This window comes from Fusarium tjaetaba, assembly GCF_013396195.1.
Source record: "Fusarium tjaetaba strain NRRL 66243 chromosome Unknown NRRL66243_c0000188, whole genome shotgun sequence".
NCBI lineage: Eukaryota > Fungi > Ascomycota > Sordariomycetes > Hypocreales > Nectriaceae > Fusarium > Fusarium tjaetaba.
Genome location: NW_023501384.1, coordinates 83555 through 110366, shown reverse-complemented (window position 1 = coordinate 110366; position 26812 = coordinate 83555). Strand labels below are relative to the sequence as shown.

The 26812-nt window shown below is 49.1% G+C and overlaps 12 protein-coding genes across 12 annotated transcripts; 7 read left to right on the top strand and 5 right to left on the bottom strand.

Annotated features, from left to right (window-relative positions):
* Positions 1–1137: 1137 nt before the first annotated feature.
* FTJAE_8595 (transferase CAF17 mitochondrial) lies at positions 1138–2325 on the top strand (the record flags this gene model as incomplete). The annotated part of the gene is made up of 1 exon (XM_037355427.1): positions 1138–2325. The coding sequence occupies one exon, from the start codon at positions 1138–1140 to the stop codon at positions 2323–2325; it is 1188 nt and encodes a 395-aa protein (XP_037204312.1).
* A 1261-nt stretch (positions 2326–3586) lies between these two features.
* FTJAE_8594 (uncharacterized protein) lies at positions 3587–4350 on the top strand (the record flags this gene model as incomplete). The annotated part of the gene is made up of 2 exons (XM_037355426.1): positions 3587–3862; positions 3916–4350. The coding sequence occupies 2 exons, from the start codon at positions 3587–3589 to the stop codon at positions 4348–4350; spliced, it is 711 nt and encodes a 236-aa protein (XP_037204311.1).
* Positions 4351–5847: 1497 nt separating this feature from the next.
* On the top strand, positions 5848–6696 carry FTJAE_8593 (pre-mRNA-splicing factor cwc23; the record flags this gene model as incomplete). Its single annotated transcript, XM_037355425.1, has 1 exon — positions 5848–6696. One exon carries the CDS (start codon positions 5848–5850, stop codon positions 6694–6696), a length of 849 nt encoding a protein of 282 aa, XP_037204310.1.
* An 87-nt stretch (positions 6697–6783) lies between these two features.
* FTJAE_8592 (2-amino-3-carboxymuconate-6-semialdehyde decarboxylase) lies at positions 6784–7920 on the bottom strand (the record flags this gene model as incomplete). Its single annotated transcript, XM_037355424.1, has 1 exon — positions 6784–7920. One exon carries the CDS (start codon positions 7918–7920, stop codon positions 6784–6786), a length of 1137 nt encoding a protein of 378 aa, XP_037204309.1.
* Positions 7921–8474: 554 nt separating this feature from the next.
* FTJAE_8591 (gibberellin 20-oxidase) lies at positions 8475–9638 on the top strand (the record flags this gene model as incomplete). Its single annotated transcript, XM_037355423.1, has 4 exons — positions 8475–8519; positions 8565–9182; positions 9228–9454; positions 9506–9638. 4 exons carry the CDS (start codon positions 8475–8477, stop codon positions 9636–9638), a joined length of 1023 nt encoding a protein of 340 aa, XP_037204308.1.
* A 493-nt stretch (positions 9639–10131) lies between these two features.
* FTJAE_8590 (3-hydroxy acyl dehydratase) lies at positions 10132–10916 on the top strand (the record flags this gene model as incomplete). Its single annotated transcript, XM_037355422.1, has 3 exons — positions 10132–10366; positions 10431–10781; positions 10831–10916. 3 exons carry the CDS (start codon positions 10132–10134, stop codon positions 10914–10916), a joined length of 672 nt encoding a protein of 223 aa, XP_037204307.1.
* Positions 10917–11064: 148 nt separating this feature from the next.
* Positions 11065–12489, bottom strand: FTJAE_8589 (uncharacterized protein; the record flags this gene model as incomplete). Its single annotated transcript, XM_037355420.1, has 4 exons — positions 11065–11252; positions 11302–12140; positions 12203–12360; positions 12448–12489. 4 exons carry the CDS (start codon positions 12487–12489, stop codon positions 11065–11067), a joined length of 1227 nt encoding a protein of 408 aa, XP_037204306.1.
* A 607-nt stretch (positions 12490–13096) lies between these two features.
* On the bottom strand, positions 13097–17499 carry FTJAE_8588 (component of SWI SNF global transcription activator complex; the record flags this gene model as incomplete). Its single annotated transcript, XM_037355419.1, has 3 exons — positions 13097–13300; positions 13355–17326; positions 17407–17499. The coding sequence occupies 3 exons, from the start codon at positions 17497–17499 to the stop codon at positions 13097–13099; spliced, it is 4269 nt and encodes a 1422-aa protein (XP_037204305.1).
* A 1449-nt stretch (positions 17500–18948) lies between these two features.
* Positions 18949–20655, bottom strand: FTJAE_8587 (RRB1-like protein; the record flags this gene model as incomplete). Its single annotated transcript, XM_037355418.1, has 1 exon — positions 18949–20655. One exon carries the CDS (start codon positions 20653–20655, stop codon positions 18949–18951), a length of 1707 nt encoding a protein of 568 aa, XP_037204304.1.
* Positions 20656–21570: 915 nt separating this feature from the next.
* On the top strand, positions 21571–22587 carry FTJAE_8586 (swr1-complex 5; the record flags this gene model as incomplete). Its single annotated transcript, XM_037355417.1, has 1 exon — positions 21571–22587. One exon carries the CDS (start codon positions 21571–21573, stop codon positions 22585–22587), a length of 1017 nt encoding a protein of 338 aa, XP_037204303.1.
* Positions 22588–23090: 503 nt separating this feature from the next.
* FTJAE_8585 (swr1-complex 5) lies at positions 23091–24045 on the top strand (the record flags this gene model as incomplete). Its single annotated transcript, XM_037355416.1, has 2 exons — positions 23091–23444; positions 23503–24045. The coding sequence occupies 2 exons, from the start codon at positions 23091–23093 to the stop codon at positions 24043–24045; spliced, it is 897 nt and encodes a 298-aa protein (XP_037204302.1).
* Positions 24046–24529: 484 nt separating this feature from the next.
* FTJAE_8584 (transcription factor STE12) lies at positions 24530–26812 on the bottom strand (the record flags this gene model as incomplete). The annotated part of the gene is made up of 5 exons (XM_037355415.1): positions 24530–24812; positions 24866–24949; positions 25003–26508; positions 26563–26662; positions 26716–26812. The coding sequence occupies 5 exons, from the start codon at positions 26810–26812 to the stop codon at positions 24530–24532; spliced, it is 2070 nt and encodes a 689-aa protein (XP_037204301.1).

The window sequence follows — 26812 nt, the reverse complement described above, 5'->3', positions numbered from 1 at the left end:
GATGGAAGATCACAGATCATGAGATCGATAAGACAAGATAGGCCCAGTTCACTGCTTATCGCTCGTTATGTATACGCGTATGCGCATACAATACTCAGCATCAGAATGCAAGAATCGTAGGAGACAATGGTGAACTCGTCACATACACAAAGTTTATCAACACATATTCTTCATGGAACATTATGTTTTTGGGCCTACATTGCGCGTTCTCACAAGTCTTTGCGCAAGCCAGACTGCCCCTCCCATCGAAAAATTCACACAAGGTCCGATACCGACATTATTGGAGCCACGGCGTCGTATCGGCCGAAATGCCCACATCTTTCCGTTTTCCTCTCCGAGCAATCCCGGCCGGAAATCGGACAACAGGACCGCGTTTCATTGGCTTTTCACGTGTCAGGCCATGGGGGTCTGGACGACTCCGGGGAAGTGGCTTGTGTGACCGAGATAGACTTGATCTCATGCCGAAACACCTACCCAGGTAATAGACCTTCTGTTATCGGGACTGCGGGAGAAAAGTTGGCGGGGTTGATAAACTTTACTAGTTGATGCTGAGTCTATGTATGTAACATAGGGGTCTGCTGATCAACAGCACCTCACACTACTTGATTGTTATCTATTGCCAATCTTGAGGGTGAGCTGCTGATCTACTGGGAGACAACTCGGTATGAGGCCAGCCAGTCAACGGGCTAGCATTCACGATATGTTTTGAACTAGAGCATCGTCTAAGCACCATCACCTGGCCATTAATTCCATTGTTGGTCTCAGACTTCTCGTTGATGTTGCTGACAACATAAGTTGCTCACGGCTAATGCTGACCGTTGTGACGATACACCCACGATATTGGTCGAGAGCGATTACGGATAGTTTGATCATGACTAGAGACCATTCCCTGAAGCTCGGGAATAAGATAAGCAGTAAGCTCCTCCGCATACATTTACTATTAAACTTCGGACTTGGGGAGTTTGTATGTCGATCTTGTTCTCGTGGATTGCCAAAGTCCGAAGTCCGCGAGCGAGCCAAATGCACGGACCAAGCGCTCTCAATACGTCATTCTGTAGCTTTTCGCAAATCAAATTAGTTGCCGCCTTTTCAGTGTAAAACATGTCGACGTCTTGATAAAACCGCACATTTGCTATCATGCGACTTCCCCCGAGGCGAGCCCTCGCTCACGATCTTTCTCCGGGCCTCACATGCCGTACTTACCGGCTGCAACGGCGCCAATACGCGACTTCGCTTTCTCCTCCCCCACCGCCTCTTTCCGGTTACACATCGTTGACTTCACGAAGGCTCATATCCGTCACTGGCCCAGACTCAGCAAAGTTTCTGCAGGGAATTGTGACTGCCAACGTGACCACGAAAGACGGAAACCTGAGGAGTGATGGGTTCTATGCCGCTTTTTTGACTGCGACTGGCAGAGTACTCTACGATGTGTTTATCTACCCAAATCACAATACTTCGGGAGCATCGGCTGGGGAGCCAGGGTATCTGATTGAAGTTGATGCGGACCAAGCATCAACGCTCGCGAAACATATTAAGCGTTACAAGCTCAGAGCAAAGCTAGCTGTTCGCTTATTAGAAAGTGACGAGGCAACAGTTTGGCATGCATGGGACGACTCAAATTCTGCGAACTCGAGCTCAATCGTCAAGTCGGCCAAACTTTCTCTCCAGGATCCAAGAGCCCCCGGTCTGGGGTATCGGCTACTGCAACTGGATCATCACCCTCCCCAGATCGATCTCGCACCAAGCACCCAGGAAGCTTATACAATACGAAGATACCTAAATGGTATTCCAGAAGGTCAAGATGAGATATCTCGAGAGCACGCTCTTCCTCAGGAAACGAACATCGATATTATGAAAGGAATCGATTTCCACAAAGGCTGCTATGTTGGTCAGGAACTTACCATCCGCACTAGACATCGTGGTGTAGTTCGCAAACGAATTCTGCCCTGTGTAGTCTACGAAAAAGAGCATGCACCGCCGACAACACTTCAGTATCACTCAGACGACATAACGTCTTCTCTCGAGAGTGTGACCGCAGACATGATACCACGAGACACAAGCATCGGACGATTTGAGAAAAGAGGTCGAAGCGCCGGCAAGTGGCTTAAGGGTGTGGGAAACATTGGGCTCGGGCTGTGCCGCCTGGAGATCATGACTGATGTGACACTGCCGGGAGATGCGGCGTTGGGGGCTTTCAACCCCGAGGACGAGTTTGTCCTAGATTGGGGCGAGGAGGAAAGCCGCAATAGAGTAAAGGTCAAGGCTTTCGTGCCCGAGTGGTTGAGAGATGGCCTCGATGCTGAGAATCAGAGAAACGAAAAGTAGAACAGTAAGAATGAAGTTGTGCTGTAAAACACTGTATAAATACAATACTTGCATGTCTTGAATAGGGACATATCTGGATATTCATTAAGTTTCTTTCTCAATCATCGCCAAACTTTACTTTGTTATTGACACAGAACCATTATCAGTGATTACACCGTACCATGAAAAGACGGATCATTACAGTATCATATTATTGCAGTTGTACGGCGGAATAATCAGATTATGCGATCCTCCTGACTGCAATTTCTGGATAAGGCCACAGCCGAAACAATCCATTAGAATGTATTCTATGATATATTGGTCCTAGTAGGATGTTGAAGCCTTGTCCCCTATATATGTAAGGGAGTTAAAAGAGATGTTGTGACGCATGGAAAAAGCTCACACTGCCACTAGTCATGAGTCCTTGAATGATTCATCGCCTTCAAGTCTACAGGTCTTCTTTCAAGGTGTTGTGGCTGCGCACAGACTTCTAGTTGAAGCAAAAACTGAACGAACGTATCTAAGAATGCTGACCAACAAGACCAAGACTTGAGGTTATGTTAGCCAGAGAGAAGGCTGACATGGGCTAGTCTGACGTAGACTCATGGACAGGATGATCGTGAAGTTGATCACTGAAATACGTAGCAAATTACTCCGTAGCCCTGAACTTCTGAAGCATTGGGTGGGTCGGTATCTTGTTGGACAAGGGGTTCGTTCAAGTCGCGGTGTTTGCCCCCTTTAGCAGGTAACCAGGCAGTGGGCAGTAAGCAACAGCTTGCATTGCTGCGGACCCCAACTGTGTGCCATGACTATCTCCTGTACAACAAGGGCCGGGTTGCAAGAGCCCATTCGCGGACTTTGATTAGTCTTGGGAATTGAATTAAACCAGTGACATCGAATTAGGTACTTTTGCTGCGACCTTGGCTTACATACGGACTGCAGGAAGGTTGAAATTAACTCTTGGATCGTCGTCTGACTGTACCTCCGTACACTACCTATAATCTCGCGAGCCTCAGCCCTGTGGTTGAGACCGGGGATGGTCTTGGCCTGTCGCTTAATTTATCTCATGGATGGTAAAGCTCTCAGGAGCCGACATTTGACGGCTCGGTGATGCATTTGCCAGTCTTCAGCCTTCTTCATTGTTTTCTGCCGTTCTGGCCTTATTTCATGGTCGAAGCTGCCGCACTGAACTTCTGCATCGTAAACATCGGTTAACGATACCTTCTCTCATTATTTTCTTGGCGTCTAAAACACAGGGTCCCACGGCGTTTGTATCTCTACGATGGTGACTGAGACTACCCCCAAGACCATCAAGCGGTTAATCGCTTGTTGCGATGGCACCTGGATGGATAGTGACAATGGCTACGAAGAACCCGGCTTGCTAAGAAAAGAAGGTTCTCTTCAGATACCTTCCAACGTTACTCGAATATCCCGTTGCTTTGAGAAGAGGTGCAGCGATGGCAAGCTTCAAGTGGTCAACTATGAGTCAGGCGTTGGTACAGGCAGCAACGTACTCGACAGCATTACTGGCGGTGCTTTTGGTATGGGACTCGCAGAGGTGAGGGTGTCGGAGCATAAAGATGAAGGATGTTGGCTAACCATTTCTTCTAGCGTATGCGGGAAACATATTCGTTTTTATGTTCCAATTATATGGATGGCGATGAGATAATACTCGTTGGTTTCTCTCGAGGTGCTTTCACAGTCCGTTCTGTGGCAGGCATGATTGGCAATCTAGGCCTACTCACGCGTGAGGGTGTTGAGTTCTTCTACCCTATCTTCAAAGATATGCAGCATTGGATGGACGATGATTATGAAGATCCATTCCCCAACATTCCATTCCCTAACAAACCCAAAGGGAAGGACGCCGCAGAAGTTTACAGGGCTCGCTTGGAGCAACTCGGTTACACTCGTGTGAGGCGGAGTGAAGGAGAAGGCGACATCATCACCATCAAAGCAGTGGGCGTCTGGGATACCGTGGGTAGCCTCGGGATCCCCAGAGTCTTGTGGCTGGAGAAACTGGGAATTCGTGCCGACAATGATGAATAAGTCTCACCTTCAAATCTTCAATAACTCGGGTTGCTGACCAGCTTCTTACGTTTAAGTGGCATGACACAAATCTGTCAGATAGAATCGAACATGCGTTCCAGGCCCTCGCCCTGGATGAAACAAGGCCCCCCTTCACACCAGCAGTATGGGAGAGGCTCCCGGAGAACAAATACACGACGGATCTCAGGCAGGTATGGTTTCCTGGGAATCATGGTAACTGCGGTGGCGGGTGGGAAGACCAGGGCATGTCAAACATCACACTTGCATGTGAGGATTCCAAACAGCTTATGCACAACAACCTTGTACTTAGAGACTGACTTCGAAATAGGGATGATGGACCAACTGGCTTCAATTGGGATTGAGTTCGACCTCCCTGCACTAGAACGATGCTTCTTCCAGAACTTCAAATTCTATCACAAAACTCCGTCAAAACTCAGCATAAAGTCGAGGAAGAGGAGAGAGAAAACAAAGAAACGCCAGTGGGCGATAAACCCAATCTACGAGAATAACCGCCCATTTAGACCTTGGGGGCTTGGGACAATAAGCAAAGCTCCAGGACTCCTCTACAAACTCTCTGGCCAGACAGTTCGTACACCAGGTCTGTATAGGCCAACTGACCGCCAATCGAAATGCGATAGGTCAAGATACCTTCTTGATACAAACGAGCGAATACACAGCTCCGTACGAGTCAGGCTTGTCTGCAAAGGCCTCGGCTTGAATGATGACCACGTCTGGGACTGCCGAGCTTTGCTCAGTAACTGGAAACTCAAACGAACGCGTGAGAAATATACTGATCCAGTTCCATTCCAGCCTGGTTGGTGTCCGAACCGTGGAAAAGATCATATGGGCCATCCTAACGATTGGTCGGAGGGGCGATGGGTTTGGGAATACGTCGGTAACGAGAATGATGGCCCCAAAGAAGCAAGACAACGGATAATGGTTGAAGAGCCTTTGGGACCCTATGAGCGATACTTACTCAGCTTATCAGCAGGATCACCGAATGTGTATCATTTTGCGGATACGATAAACAGTTGAAGTCTCTGGCTTGATTGCTGGGTAGGAGGCGGCAGAAGTCTTCTGACTACAGCCCGAAGGGATAAAAGACTTAGATAACATTACATTACTATATGATATCTAATGATGAGTTTAACATACTATGTGAAGACACTGTCTTCTCACCTTTCTAAAGACTGTATTAAGTCTTCCGGCATTTATGATGAGTACATGTTTCGGGCCATGCGAGGCGTCAACGCCTCGCATTTGGGAAGTCCATCATAATAAATGAATCGTTTGAGACATGAGATTTTTTAACCATCTTATTAGTTAATAGTCTCTTATCAAATTCGGAGTACAGTTCCATCACAAAGGCTTGATCGCTCTAAGGTCACGTGCTTTCGTGATTCTTCAACCAAGCCTTGGCTACTGTCTAAAAGCTTCTGCCTTTCTCCACACTCGAACAGTTATTTACGAGTAACATATGATTCAGGAGACCCCAATATGTCTGACACAAAAGCCGCCGATTTGCTGCAATTCGCTCAAGAATATGCCTCCAAAGATGTAGATCTCTATGAACTCCTTGGCATCGATGCCCTCACACCTAAGGAAGACATCCATCGCGCGTGGCGCAAGCGATCTCTGAAATACCATCCCGACAAAGCAGGCGACAATTTTGATGCGGAAAAATGGCAGCTTTTCGAACGCGCCCGCGACATCCTATCCGAACCAGGCGCGCGCGGCGCTTACGACGGCGCCATCAAGGCTGCCCTGCTACGAAAACAAGAGCGTGAGACCATGGACAAGCAGCGTAAGGCTTTTGTTGACGACCTCGAGGCGCGAGAGAATGCTTGGAAGGTACAGAGAGCGGAAAAGGAGCAGCGGGAGAAACAAGAGATCGAGAAGGAGAGGTCACGATTGGTTGAACAGAGGCGCATGCGCGAGGAAGAGGAAAGGCGCCAAGCCGCTGCTGCGCAAGAAGTCGAAGACCTTGCGGAAGCACGCCGACGACTGAAGGAGAAAAAAGAGAAGAAGAAACAGGACGAGGCGAGAGAGAAATTTCTGCGCAAGTCACGAAAGGCGGCGGAGGCTTCAGCCGGCAAGCCTGCACCCGGACCAATTAATGGTGTCATGGATGTACCAGGCGACTTCTCTGTTGACTTCGGTGCTGACCAAAAGTTTTACTGGGAGCTTGTTTGCGATAAACTCCGCGCGGTTCAGGCAGTCAGGGATTTACGGCAGAAAGAAGGGACCCCTCAAGAGTACCAACAAGCGGAGCAAGGTTTACTTGACGCAAAAACGAGAATACATCAGGCAGAAGTTCGATTTGCGGAGCATGCATCTGTTTCGTAAAGGTCTTTTTAGAGAGAGGATTCGGAACAAGGTTGGTAGCTATGTCTATACGGAGTGGCTCATCTCACGCTAATATATCCCTTAGAATCACGATTCAGTGTCGAGCCGCAATATTTTGACAGCGTTCATCCCCATAACGTTCTTGAAGTCCCCCGTGTCTTGTCCCACTGCAAGAGCAACGGCCTCTGCATTCAGGCTCACGCTCTCCCATTCACCTTGTTCATCAGTCGAAAGTGGTGGAAAGAAGGGGTGATCTGTGCCAAACATAAGCCTGTCAGCACCGCTAGCTTGAACAGCTGCCTTGAGCCCAACTTCTGAGTAAATAACAGCGTCAAGATAAACCTGCTCCCTCAAGACCTCCCACACTGTTCGGCGGCCCTTGTTGAGCTTGCCTTCACGAAGCAGCTGCCCGTCATGCATGATGCAGCTTTCGATCCTCCCAGCAAGGAAAGGCAGGGTTCCGCCACTGTGGGCGAGGATCATGCGCAGTTCTGGGACTTTGTCGAAAACGCCAGCCAAGTACATCCTGGCTACAGCGATTGTTGTCTCCATAGGGAAGCCGAGGGCCAAAGGAAGCACATGCCCGTATTCGGCGCTCGCTCGAGGTCCCCAGACGTCATTCGGGAGACCGTAGTGAGGATGTAGGAAGACAGTCAGTCCTGTTGTTGCGAGAGCCTCGAATATGGGGAGAAGATCAGGGTCGTCTAGGCCTTTCCCGAGTCCTGAAGTGCCCAGAATGACCCCGCGACAGTATCTGAGGACCCGAAGATGTTCTATAGAGGCGAGGACAGTCTCGAGAGCTGCTGTCAAAGGAAGTGTTCCGAAGAAAAAGAGTCTTCCAGGGTGATCGCTGCACATGCGCGAGAATTCTTCATTGACGGACTGCGCGATTGGGCCTGACTCTGATGGGCTTAGAAAGTCTAGCCATGGATTCGCCAGGGATATGACAGATATATCAATCCTGTGCGTATCCATGAAGTGCAACTTTTGCGCAAGCGATGCGTAATGCGAGGTTAGAGGCCGCCCAGGTGGTTTTGCATCGGGGTTGTGTGTCGCATCTTCCAATGCTTTGACCTCAGCCTCCAGAAGGATGAGTCTCGGATCAGGTGCTTGAGAAAACTTGCGGACGAGGGGGATTTGGGAACGCGATTCCAGGATTTGGATATACGAGGGAGGGTACATGTGTGTGTGTATGTCTACCACGCGGGAGGTAGAGGACGACATGGTGTTTCGAATTCTGAGAAGAGAGGCAATGGTGGAAGTGTGAGGTTGGAAATTGGACAAAGCTTCGAGTGAGTAAAGAAGCAAGCTAGAATGTCTGGATGAGGCACAGCCAGCACACACACTCGCTATCAACTCTTGCGGGCCAAGCTGTAGCAACGTTGCAGATCAACAAATCGGGTTACCCAAGTTGAGAGACACGCATAAGATGCTACTTGAGAGCGATTGAGATCGATACTAACCCCGCATGGCTGTTATCACTACAACCTTGCGATGTCCTATCACCTGCTTATCAGTAACCGTTGAGGGGTTAGGCGTTGGCCGCCGGCAAGCCTCTTTCGTTTCTAATTGCCAAGTGGAGGGATGTGCCGTCCAGGCTTATCGGCCTATATTGAGTAGAGGTGCTGTGCCTATGTATATGTAGCTAGTAGATGCCAGCAAACTTAAAGACATCCCTCACGACTCATTTTCTATGCAACCTGTTTTGAAATACCTACTGCAGTTCCTTTTCATTCAATTGTCTTGTCGACTATATTGCCTCTACGAGTACCATTGCCATGGCTTCGAGTTTAGCTGTGAGCAAGGAGGGCCTCTCAATTCCCGTCAGTAATCCAATGCCCAACAGGCTGTAACTCTTACCAACTAAGCTTCCCCTGTTCAAGCTCATTGACTTCTCACGCTTCCTTAGCGGAACTCCTGTGGAGCGTAGTGAAACGGCCAATGCCATTCTTGACGGGTTCAAAACAGCTGGATTCATCTATCTCAAAAACCATCCCATCCTTCCAGAAGACTTACAGCATGCATTTGATCTATCAGCCCGCTTCTTCAATGAACCTTTGGAGAAGAAGATGGAGGTAGCCTGGACAACTCCAGAGGCAAACCGAGGCTATTCAGCCCCTGGACGCGAGAAAGTCAGTCAACTCAAGGATATTCAGGAGGTTGAGAAAGTGCGTGCTGCTTTGCCGGACTTGAAAGAGAGTCTTGAGATTGGCCGTGAAGATGAGCCCGGACATCCGAATAGATGGGTTGAAGAAACCGGCGACCTTGTTGGGTTTCGAAAGGATATGCTTGGATTCTTTGAGAAGTGCCGCCAACTGCATGTGGAGGTCATGAAAGCTATTGCTGTTGGAATGGGGCTCGATGATAGATTCTTCGATTCTTTTGTCGATGTCGGAGACAATACGCTGCGGCTATTGCATTATCCAGCCGTTGAGTCCAATATCTTCAAAACGAAGCCAGGCACAGTTCGAGCTGGTGCACATAGCGTAAGTTCTTCTGATCCTACGAGTTTCGCCCTGACCCCAGAATAGGACTATGGATCCATCACCCTTCTCTTCCAAGATGCTCGAGGGGGGCTCCAAGTCAAGAGCCCAACAGGACAATTTGTCGATGCGACACCAATCGAAGGCACGGTCGTCGTCAATGCCGGCGACTTGCTTGCGAGATGGAGTAACGACACCATCAAGAGCACTATCCATAGAGTTGTTGAGCCACCGCAGAAGCAAGCTGAATCTTACCCACCTCGATACAGCATTGCGTGAGTATAGTAGTGTTTTACTGTGGTGTTGTCAGACTAACTTGGTGGCAGATACTTTTGTAACCCCAACTTCAAAAGCTATATTGAGGCGATTCCGGGGACGTTCATTACGGAGAAAGATAAGAAGTATGAAGGCATCAATAGTGGTGATTACTTGATCCAGAGACTGACTGCGACGTATTGAGAGTCGGCTTCGTTGAGAACCTAACATCATGGTCAGCGCACACAGACCTCGCTCTTTGAGTAACTCTGCATTCAAGTGGCGTAGCAGTGATACGAGACATAGCCAAATCATGATTTAAAAAAATTTAATTCCCTTGGCCCCAAGGTGAAGTATTGTGATAATGTTGTCTCATGGAGCAACCTAGAGTGTATGTAGATTTTGGTTAGCATCCATCCATCCAATGGATGTGAATCTGGATCGAAGTGGGTTAGGCAACTCGCTAAGTTACTCCGTGAGTGATCCCCACCAGAAACACTCAACACCGAGGCACTAAACCCAATGAAGAAATTCGAGGTTCCTTTATTACATGGCATCCTCAACATCTGTTTTCCATCGTCAACGCTCACACTGACACTCGGCTCCAACTTTGCCTTTGACTCGCAATCACGCATTTGATGAACTAATAACCTACTGCTCGAATTTTGAAGTTCCCGGCTTCCAAGTCTTAGCAGCAATGGATTCCACTACTGCGACCGCAAAACGACCCCTGAAACAGGAGGCTTCGACAGCAAACAAGGCCTATCTGATCTTCTACAACTTCATCTCAGCTGTGCAATGGTCTGTTGTGCTCGGCCGCACCGCCATGCTTGCCAGTGCCTACGGGCCTGAGCACGTATATCCTAATATTGGCCAATATACAAAATGGACACAGACTTTGGCTGGGTTGGAGATCCTGCATTCGATGCTTGGTATGATTCCCCTGCTCCTTGACATTGCACTGTGGTATATATTAACATAGAATGTCCCCTGCAGGCGTCGTTCGCGCTTCCTTTGTCACCACTCTTATGCAGGTCGCCTCGCGTTTCCTGCTCGTCTGGGCCATCGTCGACGTCTTTCCCTTCCTCGCCCTCTCGCCCTTTTATTCGTCCATGCTCATCGCTTGGTCCGTCACCGAGATTATCCGCTATTCCTTCTTCGCTCTCTCGCTGTCCGGCTACCAGCCCAAGTTTCTTACTTGGTTGCGTTACAACACTTTCTTTGTGCTCTACCCCATTGGTATCTTCAGTGAATGCACCCTCATCTGGTTCGCCACTGAGCCTGCGGGCAACATCAACGAGCTCTACAAGTGGGCACTTTACGCCATCTTGGTTATCTATGTTCCTGGTAAGCTAAAAGAGACCGAGTGTGCGACTGCAATCCTAACTCTGCATAGGATCTTACGTCTTGTACACACATTTGATGAGCCAGAGGCGCAAGGTCATGCGAAATCTGAAAGCCCATGGTCAGAAGGCTCAATAAAAGGAATCTAGACGGTAAAGAAAAGAGGAGAGACGCGTTCCATTGAATGGCATACAGCTGAAAGACTTTGGGGGACCAAGAACTATCTCGATATGATCCATATATAGTCTAGGGGCAGATATATCTAAAGCAACAGAAATCCAGCAGGTTAAACATTTTTTTCGACCTGTGGAGTCTCGGGCGAGAGGCCGTCCTCAGTCAATGGGGCGTCTTCCAACAGGAGTGGTTCTTCAGCACTCGTCTCATACCAGCTGTTCTGTAACCAACCACGAATCATCTCAGTGGCATCCTGTGCCAGTTTGTTGTACCCAGGATTTTCTCTCGGCGTAAACATATCTAGAAACAGTCTCAGTATCGCGGTTGTCTCTGGGGCGGCTTGACTTACTCATATGTGCTCCAGCCTCGTCCGTCGCCTTGTTGTTGATGGCTTCTATCCACACCCCTCCGGGCTGCTTTTTGGGAAGATTGCAGAATGTCCTGTCCTGCCCCAATACGGTACCAACGACGTTGATCTGCTTCGACGGCGCTGCTTTACCAAGACGAGTGTATATGTTGGCGAAGCCCACGTCTAACTCTTCTCGCAATTGAAGCAGACACGCCACTCGTTTGCGCAATTCTTCTCCTCTAGCAAGGCATCCAACGAATTCGAGATGCGATGACGCCCAAGACCAACTTTCGCCCAGTTGGTCGCGTTTCATCCATGCTGCAGCACCCCCAGCTGCTACCGCTCCAGCTGCACCAGCGTACATGGCCATTTTGCCCCATTTTTGCCATGAATTGCCACCAGATGCGGAGGGAGCTGGCAACGCTCCAGCTATCTTCGGGGGAGCGGGCGATGTTGAAGGAGAGCCTGCTGTTTTGGCGCCCCAGAGTGATGCTCCGAGGCCGCTCAGCTGCGATATTGCACCTACAGCTTGTGCAGCGTTTTGGTACTGATCCTCTGCGCCGTGAGCTACCACACCAGGAGATATGCCAAGATAGGGAGTATCAAAGGCGAGAACACCTTGGATGTAGGGAAACATGAGGGAATTGAAAGTTGGTTTCTCGGGCTTTTGAATCCCGTCTTCTGTGTAGATAGGCTTCTCAGAAGCTAAGCCGATGAGCATCTCGGCCGCCACGATACCACCCATTGAATGGCCGACGAGTATGGCTCGTACCGAAGGCTCTATCGTTGGCGACGGCGTGCCAGCTGCAACCTCCATATCTATGACCTTGTTCTGAAGCCTATAGCAATCGCTTTTAGCTAACACTCTGCGAACAGCAGCAGTCCAGCAAGGAACACTCACCAGTCGCGGAAGCGACTCACACAACTGCCCAAATCCCCACGAGTCTCATATTTGGGATAAACAACCACTTCAACATCAACCTTTGGCAAAGCCTGCCCTACCAAATCGCGTAGGTCCTTGGTGAATTGATAATCAACACCGAACGTGTCCTCGCCGCCCTTGAGAAAATTAGTATTATGGCTGACACTAACTATGACGACAGACGAGGCAGCGAGAGGTGGAGGCAAAGTATGGGGTGTGCATACCTTGAAACCATGAATAAAACAAAGTAGCAGAGTCTTCTTCATTATGAAGTTTTGTCCATCAAGATCGACCTAACGGAAAACATACGTTGAAGAAGGTCCAGCTAAGACTGTCTGCGTGTCGGGGGTTGTGGTGAATGAAGACAAGTCTAGGCTTGTTGCAGTGAGAGAGAGAGAGAGAGCAGAGCTGAATTGGGTTGAGAAAGCATTAAATTCAAGACACCTGACCTGTACTATCAAACTCAGAATGCTATCGCATCAAATGATCAATCACCACCGCTGTCATCGTTATAGATAGAAAGGTGAATAAAAGTTACTGCATGTAAGTCTTCTAATTAAAATACATCCTACTATTTATCTAAACACGCAGTGCAAGTTCGCCATCCCCTTGCAGGTTTGACTCACTCCAGAGTTGTCCATTGGGAGGTCCATGAAACGACTTCCGTCAATGCGTCGTCTGTGTATGGTATTTTGGTCCTCGATTCCCTTCGCTTTCTCTTACCCTGATCGCATGTTGTTTATTGACACCTGTCCTGCCGAACGCCATTGCATATATCATCAAACAATCGCCACTTTGGTCGATACAACTTTACGGGCTACTGTGCGGCCCGATCTTTACCGATCAAGAGTCCCCCCTTGGCAGCCGCATTTGTCATTCCTCGTCGCTTTGAGCAGCAGTGCTACCACCGTTTGCTTCTTTCGAGCCACTAGAAATCAATTTGATCCGGGTGCCACTGGGCTGCGGTGTGCCGCCACCTCCAGAGGGCGCCACTGAACTGTCCTTTACCCCTTCTTCAAGTTCTTGAAGTTCGGGATGCGCAACCAGTTCTTCTTGGTACTTGGAGTTAAAGAATTCCTATAACACGTTAGTGACAAATCAGACGGACAACCACAGACAGAGTATGCTTACGTTCATGACCTTAGCATCTTGATACAGAATGCTTCCATCCTCGTTGTAAGTCTGACAGTTACGAATCATTAATTCGATGTCCTTTCGCAGTCCACTTAAGGATGTGTATTCCTCCTTTTTGATCCGAGTCTGTATCTGGTTCATGCAGATAGGGTTCTGAATGATAACATAGTAATCGGCGTAATCGCGCTTGGGCGGCAGTTTGACGAAGGGTCCGATGATGAGACGCTTGCCAGGATCCGACTCGTCATCCTCGGGGGGTTCAATATCGTCCACCTCCAAGGTCATTAGAGCATCGTACAAGTTACGGAGACTCTTCTGTAAGACTTCCCGCTGATGTGGTGGAAGACGTGACTCCAGACTGACTTTGCTGGGGCGTCCTTGTGGCCCACGTCGCTTTTTGGGAGGAGGCTCATCATTACCATCTTCAGCCTTGCGCTTCTCGTTCTTGCTGCCTGGTTTACGACCTCGTTTCTTGGGGGTTTCAATCTCCTCAGTGCTTGCTCTACTACCTGATGGCGATTCATCCACCGAGTTGGAGATTCCAGATTTCTTTAACCTGTTGTTCTCTCGCCTATCCTTTCGGGCTTGCTTGCGAGCCGCAGCTGCCTCTGGAGAGTCATCATCGTCATCCACAGCCATAAGCCATTGCTCTTCAGTGAGACCATCGTCGTATTTGACTTTGGTGCGTTCACGCGCACCACGACCCAGCACAACATCCTCCGTCTCATCCGAGATAGGATTACCCTCATTCAAATAGATATCTGGCAATTCATCCTCACCCATAAGTCGAGGTTTGCTGCCTGGTCCATTGCCATAGGGCGAATTTCTCTGTCTCTCCTCGTCAATCTTCTGGAACACAGTTATCTCATCATCACTGCGCGCAAGGAGCATGTTGAGTTCTTCATCCTCCATTTCATCTTGCTCACCGGATTCCGCCATATCAGCAGTCTCCAATAATGTTCGAAGCATAGCGTCACGGTCGGTCTCAGATGACTTGTTGTCGAAACGACCGGCCTGAATAACCTTGCCATCCATATCCAGTTTGAATCTTGCTCGCTCGAGAATCTTCTCTTCTACCGAGTTGGAGCTGATAAGTCGGAGGATTCGGACTTCATTCTTCTGGCCAATACGGTGAGCACGATCCTGAGCCTGAAGATCCTGATGAGGATTCCAATCGGAATCGTAGATAATGACGGTATCAGCGGTCTGCAAGTTGAGACCAAGACCACCTGCGCGTGTGGATAGCAAGAACATAAAGTATTTAGAGTCAGGGGCATTGAACTCTCGAAGCAAGTCGGAGCGCTCGTCGGATTTGGTCGTACCATCCAATCGGAGATACTCAAATCGCTTGTAACGCAGATAATCTTCCATGATATCCATGATCGCAGTCATCTGGAAGAACATCAAGACTCGATGGCCAGTTGCTTGATATTTAGGGAGAATTCTGTCAAGCAGCTCGAATTTTCCTGCTGTCCTCCACAAGAGATCATTGCTGACATTCATAGGATTCATGACATTTTCCACAACATCGAAGACGAACGGGTGGTTGCAAAGCTTCCGGAGCTGCATAATCATGTTGCTCAATCCGCGAGCACCAGTCTTTCCGCCCTTGCCATCACTAACGACAAGTCGGTTGTGGGTGACCATCTGTTTGTACAACTTGGACTGAAGGGCAGAGAACTTGCACTTGATGACCTTCTCTGTCTTGTCGGGAAGGTCCTTTTCGACATCCTTTTTCAAACGACGGAGGAGGAAGGGTCGCAAGACCTTGTGAAGGCGCCTAATGACGAGAATTTGCTCTTCTTCAGTGAGTTCCATTTTGTCCTGGCCGCCAGTGTTCGCGAAGGGGGTATTGAACCACTCATCAAAAGTCGTTGCAGATTTGAAAATGTTCGGCAGAACAAAATTGAGCATGGCCCAGAGTTCAGAGAGGTTGTTTTGTAAAGGAGTGCCGGTGAGAATGAGTCGAAAACGGGTATGATAGTATTGCTGAATGGTAAAGCTCAATTTGGAGTTTGAGTTCTTCATTCGATGACCCTCATCAATAATCATGTGGAACCACTTAATTTTGCTTAGAATAGGGCGATCCTTGATGATGTACTCATAGGTCGTGAGTAATACTTGGAACCCTCCTTGCCGAATCTTGTCTTGCTGCTGTTTGCGAGCATTGGGAGGTCCCTTGTAGACAATGCGGCTCACAGAAGGAGCCCATCTTTCGAATTCCAAGTTCCAGTTTGTCAGCGTACTCAAAGGCACGATGACAAGGTATGGTCCAGCCTGTTGTTTCCTCTCAATCAGGTAAGTGATTAGACTGATAGTTTGAATGGTCTTTCCGAGACCCATCTCATCAGCCAAGATACCGTTCAGATTGTTGTTGTAGAGTGAGATCATCCATTGGAGACCCTTGACTTGATACTCCTTGAGCTTACCGCCCACGAGCATGTGGGCTTGCTCAGTAACCTCCTCACGAATGCGATGTGCCACAGCATAGTAATCGATCTTCTTGCTGCTTTCGTCATCCTCGTCGTAATCACTGGCATCATCCATCTGCGGATCATCCCCGTCACCATAGCGCTCGGCAGCCTGGCGTTGTTGGGCCTTGACCGATGACGCGAGTTGATGCAAGAAGCCATCAGTTTGCTTGAGCAAGTGTGTGATACGGGTATCCTTGGCCTGGTCAAGAAGCTTAAGGTAAGCTTCTTCGTCGTTGGCCTTCAGAGCCTGGAGACGCTGTTTGGCCGTTCTTTCGATACGCTTCTGCTCCTCCTTTTCGATGTTAAAATGTTGCTGGTACATAAGACGAGAGAGCTTGTGCGACTTCGTACGTTGAGAAGAAGCAGACTCTTGAATTTCTTGACGGTGGGTGTAGATAGCTCGAAGGAAATCGGTGTGCTTCTTCTTCTCTCGGTTCTCGCGGGCATCGCGTTGCTGCTTCTCGAGCTTTTCGGTAATACGAGCCTCACGGACATTCTGCTTCTTCATTCGGCGGAAACCGGATCGATTTGTGGTCATGGCGAGGTTATCATAATGCATCATTTGACGTCCAATCTTATCCCGAAGAGCCCGTTGCTTGGCGTAGAGAGCTATGCTTTTCATCTCAATTATTGCTTTTCGCTTGAGAGAGTCGTCGGCCTCTAGTGTCTCCTTGGAAGAGTCCCAGTGAGCCAAATCGCCAGGCAGGTTCTTTAGCTCGGCATATCGCTGTCTCATTCTGTTCGAGACAACAACTTCTCGTTCGTATCGCAAATGATCAAAATCAATACCAGTAGGGAATACACCAGGAATGAACCAGCGATTCTTCCGTTGGGAATGATCAAAGTACTTGATTTCGGGGCGAATCATGCTGGTGCCATAGGGAGACTTTACTGTCTTGAATGTATGCGCCTTGGGAATCTCCGAGGCCTCATCTTCCGTCACAGTTCCAGGTCCGTTCTGTCCATCTTTAGTGGATTCGGATTCTGCCTGGTTCGATTTAGTCGTTTGGATCACCTGCGCAGCATCGACGGCGGCGGCCTGTCTACGATGGCGCTGGTTGAATATGGCCTGCTGCAGCTGCAGAGAGACTCCGGCGTTTTTCCCTAGCAGTTTGAAGGCATGGATCTGCTGTCGAAGTAGGCCGAGCTGTTGCTGCGTAAAATGGTTTGAAGATGGTGCAGTCGATGGAGACGTTCCAGTGGATGCAGGAGTAGGAGTTGTTTGACTTGGCATTGCGGAGGCACCGAGCGGATTAGAAGGAGTTTGAGTCGATTGGGGCGAGCCTTGCTGCATAGAACGTCCAGGCATAACACCGTTAGCAGGCGTACCGTTTGTTGCATTTTGCATCTGTTGCTTTTGTTGCTGCTGCTGCAGGAATTGCTGCTGGTTACGTCGCATGTTGTGTTGCTGCTGGAAACTCATCAAGAACTGTGAAGCCTTAATGAATTCAGGGTCCGACGGTGGCACGCCTTGCTCCTTCATCTGCCTAAGTTTCTATATGACGTATCAGCATGATAGTCCGAAGCAATGAAAGTTTCGAAGAAGAAGAAAAAGAGTCCATAATGAGAGCATACCCTGAAAACTTCTTCTGCCTGTTGCTTGGTCGCGCCAGCAGGCATTGGCGCGCCTGGGTGCTGAACAGCATGTGGTGCATGCACCGACGCCATGATGAATCAAGTGTACAGCGCGTTGACTTTTTGATAGTCAAATCGATTAATTAGTTGTGAAGATGCAGCTACCTATGTCGCATGTCGCGCAAGATGGGACGTGCCTCGGCGTCGCGAAAACGAATGCTTGACGCAGAAAACAATTAAGGGATAATGAACGCGTCGGAATCGAAGCAAAAAAGACAATGTTCAAGAACACGTTGGAAGGAGTTGTCAAGAAAATGGCAACACGTCGGAGATGGCGCGTGGGATATCCTTGGCGTGGAGCAACCTTCAAGTTTGGAACGCGGCGGTTGCAGTGAGTTGCTAGAGGCACGGGAATGGACACTCGATGGTCCGAAGGTCGAATACTGAAGGGAAAGTGTTTGATGTGGCGATAAGGCGCGTATTGAATCGGTACCGGGGATCGGGGCGGCGTAAAAATCGCGTGCAACACGGATTCGGTGGTTTCTCTCGATGAGAACCGATGGTTTAGAAGGGCCCTGGCGATTTTTTGGATGCGCGCGCTCGCCGGTTGATGATGGGGAGTGGTGAAGGCACAACTGAACAAGATGCAGCGTGATGGTTGGTGCGGTCTTGAGTCGGCCAGCCAGAGTATTTTTCAGCACGGCTCCCCTGTCAGAACCTACCTAAGCAGCCCCGACCTGACAATTTACAAAATGCGCCTGAGGCAGCCAAGAAAGAGTATTAGGTAATGTATTTGCTAGTCCCGTCTGCATTGGCTGGCTTGTATCTTCTGGTGCAGTCACACTGGAGAGAACAAAGCAGTCTTTTTATATCCCTTAGGACACCTCTGAGGTATCTCTTTAGGGTCTACCTATGCAATAAAAGTGACAGTATCAGAAATCTCTCTTCTCTTATCTATAGTATGGAATAAAGTACAATTGGAAATGCGAATTGCAGGCTGTGACCTTGACTTATGCTGCTGTGCCTACTTTCAAGGCTTGTAGGTATTTTAAAAAGATCAGCAGCCAATCTATCAATTGTTGTCATACCCATATAAATGCATAAGACCAATGAGCATAAGGAATGGTTGACTCATGATAAAAGCATATCAAGTGTCTTTTATTGAGAGTTGGTATTGGGTAAGAGGAAAACAGAGTCTATTCTGCCTGGAAGGGAAAAAAGCTAATGTGTTATTTTTGCCGAGACGCCGAGATCTATCTGACCGAGTGACAGAAGTCGATGGCATCATCAATCAATGTCTTTTATTGAGAGTTGATACTGGCAGACTGGATAGAAGAGTAATAGAGTATAGTCTGGAAGAGGGGCAAAAAGCTAATGTGTCATTTTACCGAGATGCCTAGATCTCACCATGGCTTCAAATCGATCAATCACAATGTAACACGAGCTAGGAGGCTTGAGGACGTAGTAGGCTCTTACTGGGCTCTTGTATGTTTTAGAAGACACGATCTTAAGCCCCATAACCCCCAGCATGTGTTAGTGGTCTCACCTCTTGAGCCTTTTCTTCTCGGGGCCATCTTCCTCGTCGCTCAGCTCCGCGTATTGGGTTTGTGGTTGCGTCTTGCTCCAGGCTTTGGTAAACATAGGGTCACTCTGGGCCTTGTCTGCGTATTTCAGTAGAGCTTCTCGCGGATCTTCGTGCAGCATGCGTGCAAGAGGAACATTCTCTGCAATGAGCTTCTCGTCCGGCTGGTTCTTCTGGAATGGTGTTTGTTGGGGGATGTGGGGGCGTCGAGGATCTTTCGAGCGCCCTGATACTGTAACTCCAGATGGCTTTGAGCTTCTTGTCGCACCTGGCACTACAATCGCATCACCAGATACGCCAACAGACTGGTCCATTGTTAATTCAGGATTATCGTCAATATGTCGCTTCTTCGGTGCTCGTGACATGACGTCAACAGCGCCTCTACTCGACATCTGCGGGTTGTACAAGACATGAGTCTCGGCATTAGCTGAACCTGTCACGATCTGATTAATCTTCGGATGCCAATCCACTGTAATTAGTGGCGACCCAGGTGTTATTTCAGTGACATATTCTGCGCGCAGATTGCCAGGATTCAGAATGTGGAGATGGCCGGTCGCGGAGCCCGTGATGATGCTTGTCGAGTTTGGCGCATACTTGATGTTGCTCGTAGGGAAATGCTCTGAGGTTGAGGTATGTGCGACTGTGACGAGAGGCTTCGTGAATTTGCGGGTGTCCCAGAGTTTGATCAAATCGTCGCCTCCCCTTGTGACTACCATGCGACCGTCGCTCGATATATCAATGCCACTGGTCCACGATTGCGGTTTATGTGCGTCGCGAATTTCTCCTGCAGGTCGTGAGAAAGGACTATTGCCACTGTACATGACCAGCGAGCCGTCCAAGGCTGCTGCGACAAGGACGTTGCTGTTTCCCTGGGGTGAAGATCCCCATGCAACAGCGGTCATCTTGGTTCGACCAGCAGAGCCAGCGGCTTTGGACTTGAACACAACGACGTCTCTCTGCGTCCGTTTATTGTTGATATCCCAAATTCTCAGTGTGCTATCTGTACCCGCAGTTACGCACAAGTTCTTGTCAGTTGGGTGCCAGGTGCCAGTCGTGATTTCAGATATGTGGCCCTTGGTGTTGTGCATGTCACGAAGGTACATGTCTCCCTTGACGAATTCTGTAACAATATCGCCGTCCCGGGACAGGATCTTCGCTTGGGGATGCGCTGACACACAAAGAAGGACACCTCCTGCTAGAGGGTTGAATTCTATGCGGTGGATAGGATGCGATTGCGAGTTAACGTCGGATGCCTTCGTTTCGTAGGGGTCGACGGATCGGAAAGATCTCAGCGTGCTGGGAGTCATAGAAGTAAAATCATGCAACTTGACAGTACAGTCTGTGGAAGCAGTTGCTAAGCGTCCTCCTGCTGGATCTAGCGAGACTGTGGTGACTGCGCGATCGTGGGTTTTAAGAACAAGCTCGTGTGATACAGGGAATTCATCTTGATCGGAATCGTCGCTGTTGTCGCTGTCGGAGTCATCACTAGAACCTTGCTTTTTCCTTCCACCACTGACTTCTGCGGCTTTTCTGCGACTTCTTTCGATTTGGGCGGCGACATCGGCCTCTTTCGATTTCTTCCCAAAGGATGTGGGCAAGAAAGATCTCATAGGATCGTCTGCTGCCAATTCGGAAACTTCGATCTCGAAATCATCGTCGGAACTCATGGCAGACAGGTTGGTATTTAATCGCCAAATAGGAGGAAGAGAAAGAAAGACGAAGTTACGTGGGGCTGAGAAGGTCACGGTGGGAGTCAGTTAAGGTATGAATGAAGAAGGTAGTCGGGCAGTCGGGCAGGCGGTCTGATCTGGTTGAACTTTGCCTGGGCGGCGCTGGTTGGATTTGTCGACCGCCCCGGTTCTTTTCCTCCTATTGAGCAAGACAATGAATAGGTATCTAGGGACATGAATTGATACCTCGTTTCACCCATTGCTATTACGAATGCCGCGTGCTCGTTGGTAGTGGCCAGTCTGCGTAATCTCTTATATTTCTATGGTCGATAACAGTTCTCATTCTCGTTAGGTCGAGTAACCAGTTGTAACTGAAGTGCCATTACTCCTTGTGCTTCGTTTGGTATGTCACTATGGTGAAGTTTGGTCTGATGCCGTTTTTCATTTTGCCAACAGACAAACTGTCAGGTAGTCTAGTCGATACGCATCCCTACGAAAAAAAGACATCAATGGTCTATTCTTGCTACGGAGTAGAATTGGCCCGAAATACTCAGTTTCCGGTAGCTTTTTCCATCTGGAAGCACCCCTGCTCCCTTATTCATTTGCATGCACTCTCTAATGAAAGGACCTTGCACGTGTCTTTTCTTTCACCTAAACAATAGAGCTAATTCACGTTATCGTTCTTGGATGAAATCGCCGAGTAGATACGGATTAGAACAAACCTCCCACAAGGAGTATATTTCGTGCCTTCCATCGCCGAGTGATGAAAGCAATACGGAGTACATATTGATTGATTGGCTGACTACCACGACCCACTTCTTGACCCAGAGCAGACCTTCACCTCACTGAGTTATGTCATCTTAACGCGACAAGAATAACAGGGCACCAAGCTCCAACAGCACAGTTGCCAGAATGCCTCCAGATTCTCTATTAGACGAAGATGGATCATATGTATCCTCAGAAGACTCAGACTTCGCTCTGGATGATTCACCGGACCGGACTTCCGATCACTCTGACTTAGAAGATTCCAGCGACAAAACAGCTAACAAAAGAAGTCACCCACAAGATGAAGCCGATGCAGGATATGACAACTCGGGTGATGAGGCGATCATCAAAAGGGATGAGAAGCGTCGTAAGAAAACGCAAGCAAAAGGCATACGCGACCCAGACGAGGGCGAGGGCGGTCTGATCAAGACTCGTAGACAGCGTGCCGCTGAGTATGTCTCTGATGTTCGCATCCCTCAGTGTGTTTTACTGACAAGAACTACCAGGAAGGAAGAACGTCAGTATGCGACAAACAACGAGCCAGTCACTATCGATGTTGATGCGCTATGGGCGCAAATGATATCGAAACCACGAACTCCAGGGAACAAGGACGAGCGACCCAACGACGCAGACACAAGTACCAACTTCATTGACAAGCCAGACGACTCTGCTGAGAAAAAGTCGCATTCAACAGCATCCGACCAGTCATCAACAATGATTCGAATCAAACGTACGTATAACTTTGCTGGTCGAATTCACATAGAGGAAAAGCTGGTTCCGCGTGACTCAGCCGAAGCAAAGCTTTATCTTGCCTCACAAGGTCAGGAGGCGCCCAAGAATAGCCCTGAAAAGAACGTTACCAGAAAGGCGTTCCGATCAGCTTTCGAGCCTCAGGTGGATCTTCTTCCCCATCGGGTCGATCTGAATCTCGGAATGGCCGCCCGGATCAAGGCTGGCAAAGAGGCACAAGCCAAGAAACTCAATGTTGTCGAGAAGAGTCGTATGGACTGGGCTGGCTACGTGGACAAGGAAGGCATCAAGGATGAGCTTGAGTTGGCTGGCAAGTCCAAAGATTCATACATGGCGAGAGAAGACTTTTTGGCAAAGAGCGAGGCTCTTAGAGAAGAGGATTCGAGAAGGGCAAGGCTCGCTGGGAAATCTTGATCTGCCTGTGCTGTTTTTTTTCTTCTTTTCTTTTTTGGCGTTTTGGCACGATACCATGGGACTGGGTATCACTTTCAATCAATTTCTGGCGTTCACAAGGTCAGTAGGTATATCGACCTGCAATTCCATGGGACCAGGCATCTGTAAGGCAGGTAATCAATATTGGGAACATCAAAAGGTCTCCCAAATACTACTAGCTTTTCTTGATTCTTAAATATCACATACCAAGCGTATGTTTTGTTCATAATATTTACGCTGATCATAGATTACTCTGCACCCTAGAATAGGCACTTACCTAATTACGTAGGTACCTACTGTAGGTAGGTAGGTAGACTAGTACCTTATACCTTACCACCCAAATCGATAACAGAGCGGGGCAGCCTTGTTGTAGTGGGATGTGAGGCTGAAAATTATTCGGTACCTTAGCAGCAGCCAAAATTTCCTTGCATCATAATCCCAGCCCGGTGCTTACCATTGTTGACCTTGAATCAAATCCGCCCGCAATGGCTATCTTAGGCAAGCGCAAGGCTGAACCTGAGCCTTTAGTATCCCAAGAAGACGCTGCAGCCATTTTCAGACGACATTTCGAGGCGGAATTTGCACCCCTGCCAGAGGCGGAAACCGCTAGATCGGATTTCAAGAAACCCAAACATGAGGGAAGCAGCAACGACATCGAGAGCAAGGAAGAGGAGGATAACAACAATAGTGACGGGGGCGATTGCGAATGGGGTGGGCTCTCCGACGAGGACTCTGTCATAGAGGAAGAACAAAATCCAACAATACAGGTCGTAGACCACTCGAGCAAGCAACCGCCGAAACCAGCATCAATGTCAAAACGAGAGCTCAAAGCTTTCATGGTATGGATTGCGTCGTATTGATCACTCCAGGACATGGCACTAACGGGAAACTCCACAGTCATCACGACCTCCAGAGCAAACAATACCCAAGACCGAGCAGTCTCTATCAGCGACTTCATCGTCCTCAAACACCCTCCCCGAAGATGCACCCTCCCTTCTAGCCCAAGACCTTGAACTCCGACGACTCCTTGCAGAATCACATCTTCTCGCGCCGGCCATTTCAGCATCGGGTACCACTATTACACCCAAAGCTTTTGCTACAGGCCGCACTCGTCAAAAGGCTACGGACTTGCGCGTCCAGGCTCTAGGATCCAAAGTGTCGATTCACAAGCAAGAAAAGATGCCCATGAACATGCGCAAGGGTATTGTTGCTGCGGCAGACGCACGAGAAGCGAAGCGCCGGAGAGAAGCTAAGGAGAATGGAGTGATCCTCGAACGAGAGACTGGTAAGAAGAAAGGGCGTAGAGATAGGGGAAGGGGTGTTGCTGTTGACCGACCGGGAGTTGGTAGACTCAAGGGGGCAGAACTACGCTTGAGCGACAAGGATATCAAGAGCATAGAGGGTGGAAGAGATGCGTTTGGTAGGAGAAGCCGGCGTTAGCATGGTATTTGGAACCCACTTTCATGCGCGCAGCAAGACCTCATCATCACTTCAAGCGACAGCCTTCGAAATGTCATGTAAAAAAGCAACAGTCTCTTCTTTTGATCTACTCCATGTAACCATTCCCAGTCAGCAGTCTCCCGAGCATAATGCCTAGGAATACAGTCTTATTCAAGGAATACGAACCGTATATATACAGATGTTTCCCTAGTCCACTTCGACTTAACACGTTCGTAATGTTCTGAGCTATTTGAGAACCTTCCCAGAAGTTACAAGAGTATGAATCTATTGGGGCCATATTTTAAGCACATGTAAGCGCTTCCAGGTTATAAAAAAAAAGGAATTTAAAGTATAAACAAAGGAAAGGTCAAGGACAGCGCGCGCATATAACCATTGCAAATTTCCACCAAATTTGAAGCCATAAATCCCTTAAAGTCATGATCTGAGCGCAACTAAAATGACAAATTCGTACGCAGGTTTGCCGTTACATCATACCGCTGGCGTTGATAGCAGCCGGTTGGCTCATTGTCATCGGCATGCTGAGAGTCTCGAGACTATTATATGATGGCGTGGGTGCCATACTTGAAGGTGGGGTTGAGCCATGCGCAGCAGCGTTCAGGGAGCCGGTCACATAGGCGCTATCAGAGTGTGGGGAGGCTTCTTCGAGTGAGCCAAGGTGGTCGTCACCAGAGAAATCCTCATCTTCCTCGCCTGACAGGTTCAAGGAACCATCTCCGCCATCTTCACGGCCATGAGTACGCTTGTGTCTAGTGTTGAGTATTAGTGACAGCTCTATTACATGGTTGGGTGTGCAACATACTGCGCCAGGTTATCAGATCTTGAGAATGCTTTACTGCAGTGAGGACAGATGTAAGGTCTTTCTTGCGTATGTGTTCGCACGTGTCTATACATCCTTCAGTTTAGTCTCTATATCTTAGTATGAGGCGGCGAACTTACCGCTTGAGATGTTCCAAACGCTTGAATAGACGGCCACAGGTGGGGATGGGGCAAGAGTGTGACTTCTGAGGATATGGACCGACTTCCATGACGGTTGCAGAGCGAGCACGTCTGACAGCGCCGTTGGGAGCAGAAACAGAGCGCCGCTGATCATTGATATCACCAGAATATTCCTCGCCAGCAAGATGGGGAAACTCTTGCTGGTGCATACCCATTGGGTGAGCAGCAGGGCTTCCTTCCACGGCAGACAGGGGGGTTCCGTGCCTTGACATATTCTGGTGGTGTTGGGTGTTAACAGAAACTGCGGAGGTGCTGTAGGAGAGGCCTGGGGGTGAATTGTCTGCCGACTCATCACCTTCAGCTACGGGACCAACTGAGGCAGAAATTGATCGGCGAAGCTCAGAAGGCCGGTGGGAGTGTGTGTGTGAGACTGCTTGGGCAGTAGCAGCAGGGGTCGAAATTGCCGACATAGATGGAGGAATGGATGAACGCCGTCTTCTCTGCTTATATGTCGGTGAACCTTCGATCACAGAGTAGACGTTGTTTGTACCGTAGGGACGAGAGAACTGAGGGCCCGCCAAGTTGGAAGGTGGTAGTTGAACCATGCCGTTAAGACCGTTCATGCTAGCCATATGGTCAGGAATGGCCGAATACAGGCCTGTCTCTTCATTGGCGATATATGCGGGCTCAGCCGAGATACCCAAAGCCTGTTGAGGGGGGGTGATGGGTTCAAAAGATATTCCTCGGTTGCTGTAATCCTCGTACTGAGACGACACGAATGAAGGAGCTGGCGAATACTCGAGACCATAGGCAGGCATGGAAGCATGGCGCTGGTGCCCTTGAGTGATTGGAACACCATTATGGTTGTACTGAACACGGGTGAAATCAGGTTCCCTCTTGACAGGGACGGCTTGGGCCATTGGGTGAGGCACCGCCATCGTCCCGTAAGGTACCATTGCGTCCATCCCCTCCGCCAAAGGGGGCATGGACTGGGGCATCATTGTCGGGGGAGGAGGCATCGAGTCCATCGCACGCATAACTGGGGAGGTGGACTGGCTCTGAGAGAAAGCAGACTGCTGAGCGCTGAAAGAGGATGAGTTGGCCTGTTGCGCTTTAGTCAGTTGCTCATAGAGCGACTGAGATGAGTCGTATTGAAAAGACAGAGCCGGTTCGCTGACAGCAACGGTGGTGGCTTCCTGACCCATCTTCTCACGCTTAAGATCGCGTTCCAGCGCGTCAAGAAACAGACGGTCGTGTGGGACACTGTACCAGTAAAAGACCTTTTGCTTCTTTTGTGTTCGGATGCAGTTGTTCTTGTAGAGAAAGTCGAGGAAGGCGCTCTTTGGCTCCTCCAGAGAAGCGTCCGTTCCAGACTTGAGATTTCGCAAGTCGGAGAAGATACCCTCCTCAAACTTCTTGGAGTTTTTGACAGGACGGCCAAAAGCCTGGAATCGGAACGACAGGCATCTCACGATATCTGTACCAGAAATGTGAAAAAGATTGTTCCTGAGGTCAAGTTAGTGACCAAACTCGTGATTGACACCGTCACTCTCATCTTACCAGAGAATGCAAGAGACGTATTCGCCAGTTGGCAGCAAGAATCGGCGAATGTACTGATCGGGCTGCCAGTCGACAGGGGCTGAGATGAGGAAGTACTTCACTGAAAAAATGTGTCAGAACACCAGAGACAATTTTCTCGCACCGAGAACTTACAGTTGTCAACTTGCTGCAGGGCGACTTGGGCATCGTGAGGCAGGGCTTGCTGAGCCTCAGTACTCAGCATGAAAGTCTCGGGCTTCTGAGGCGCCAT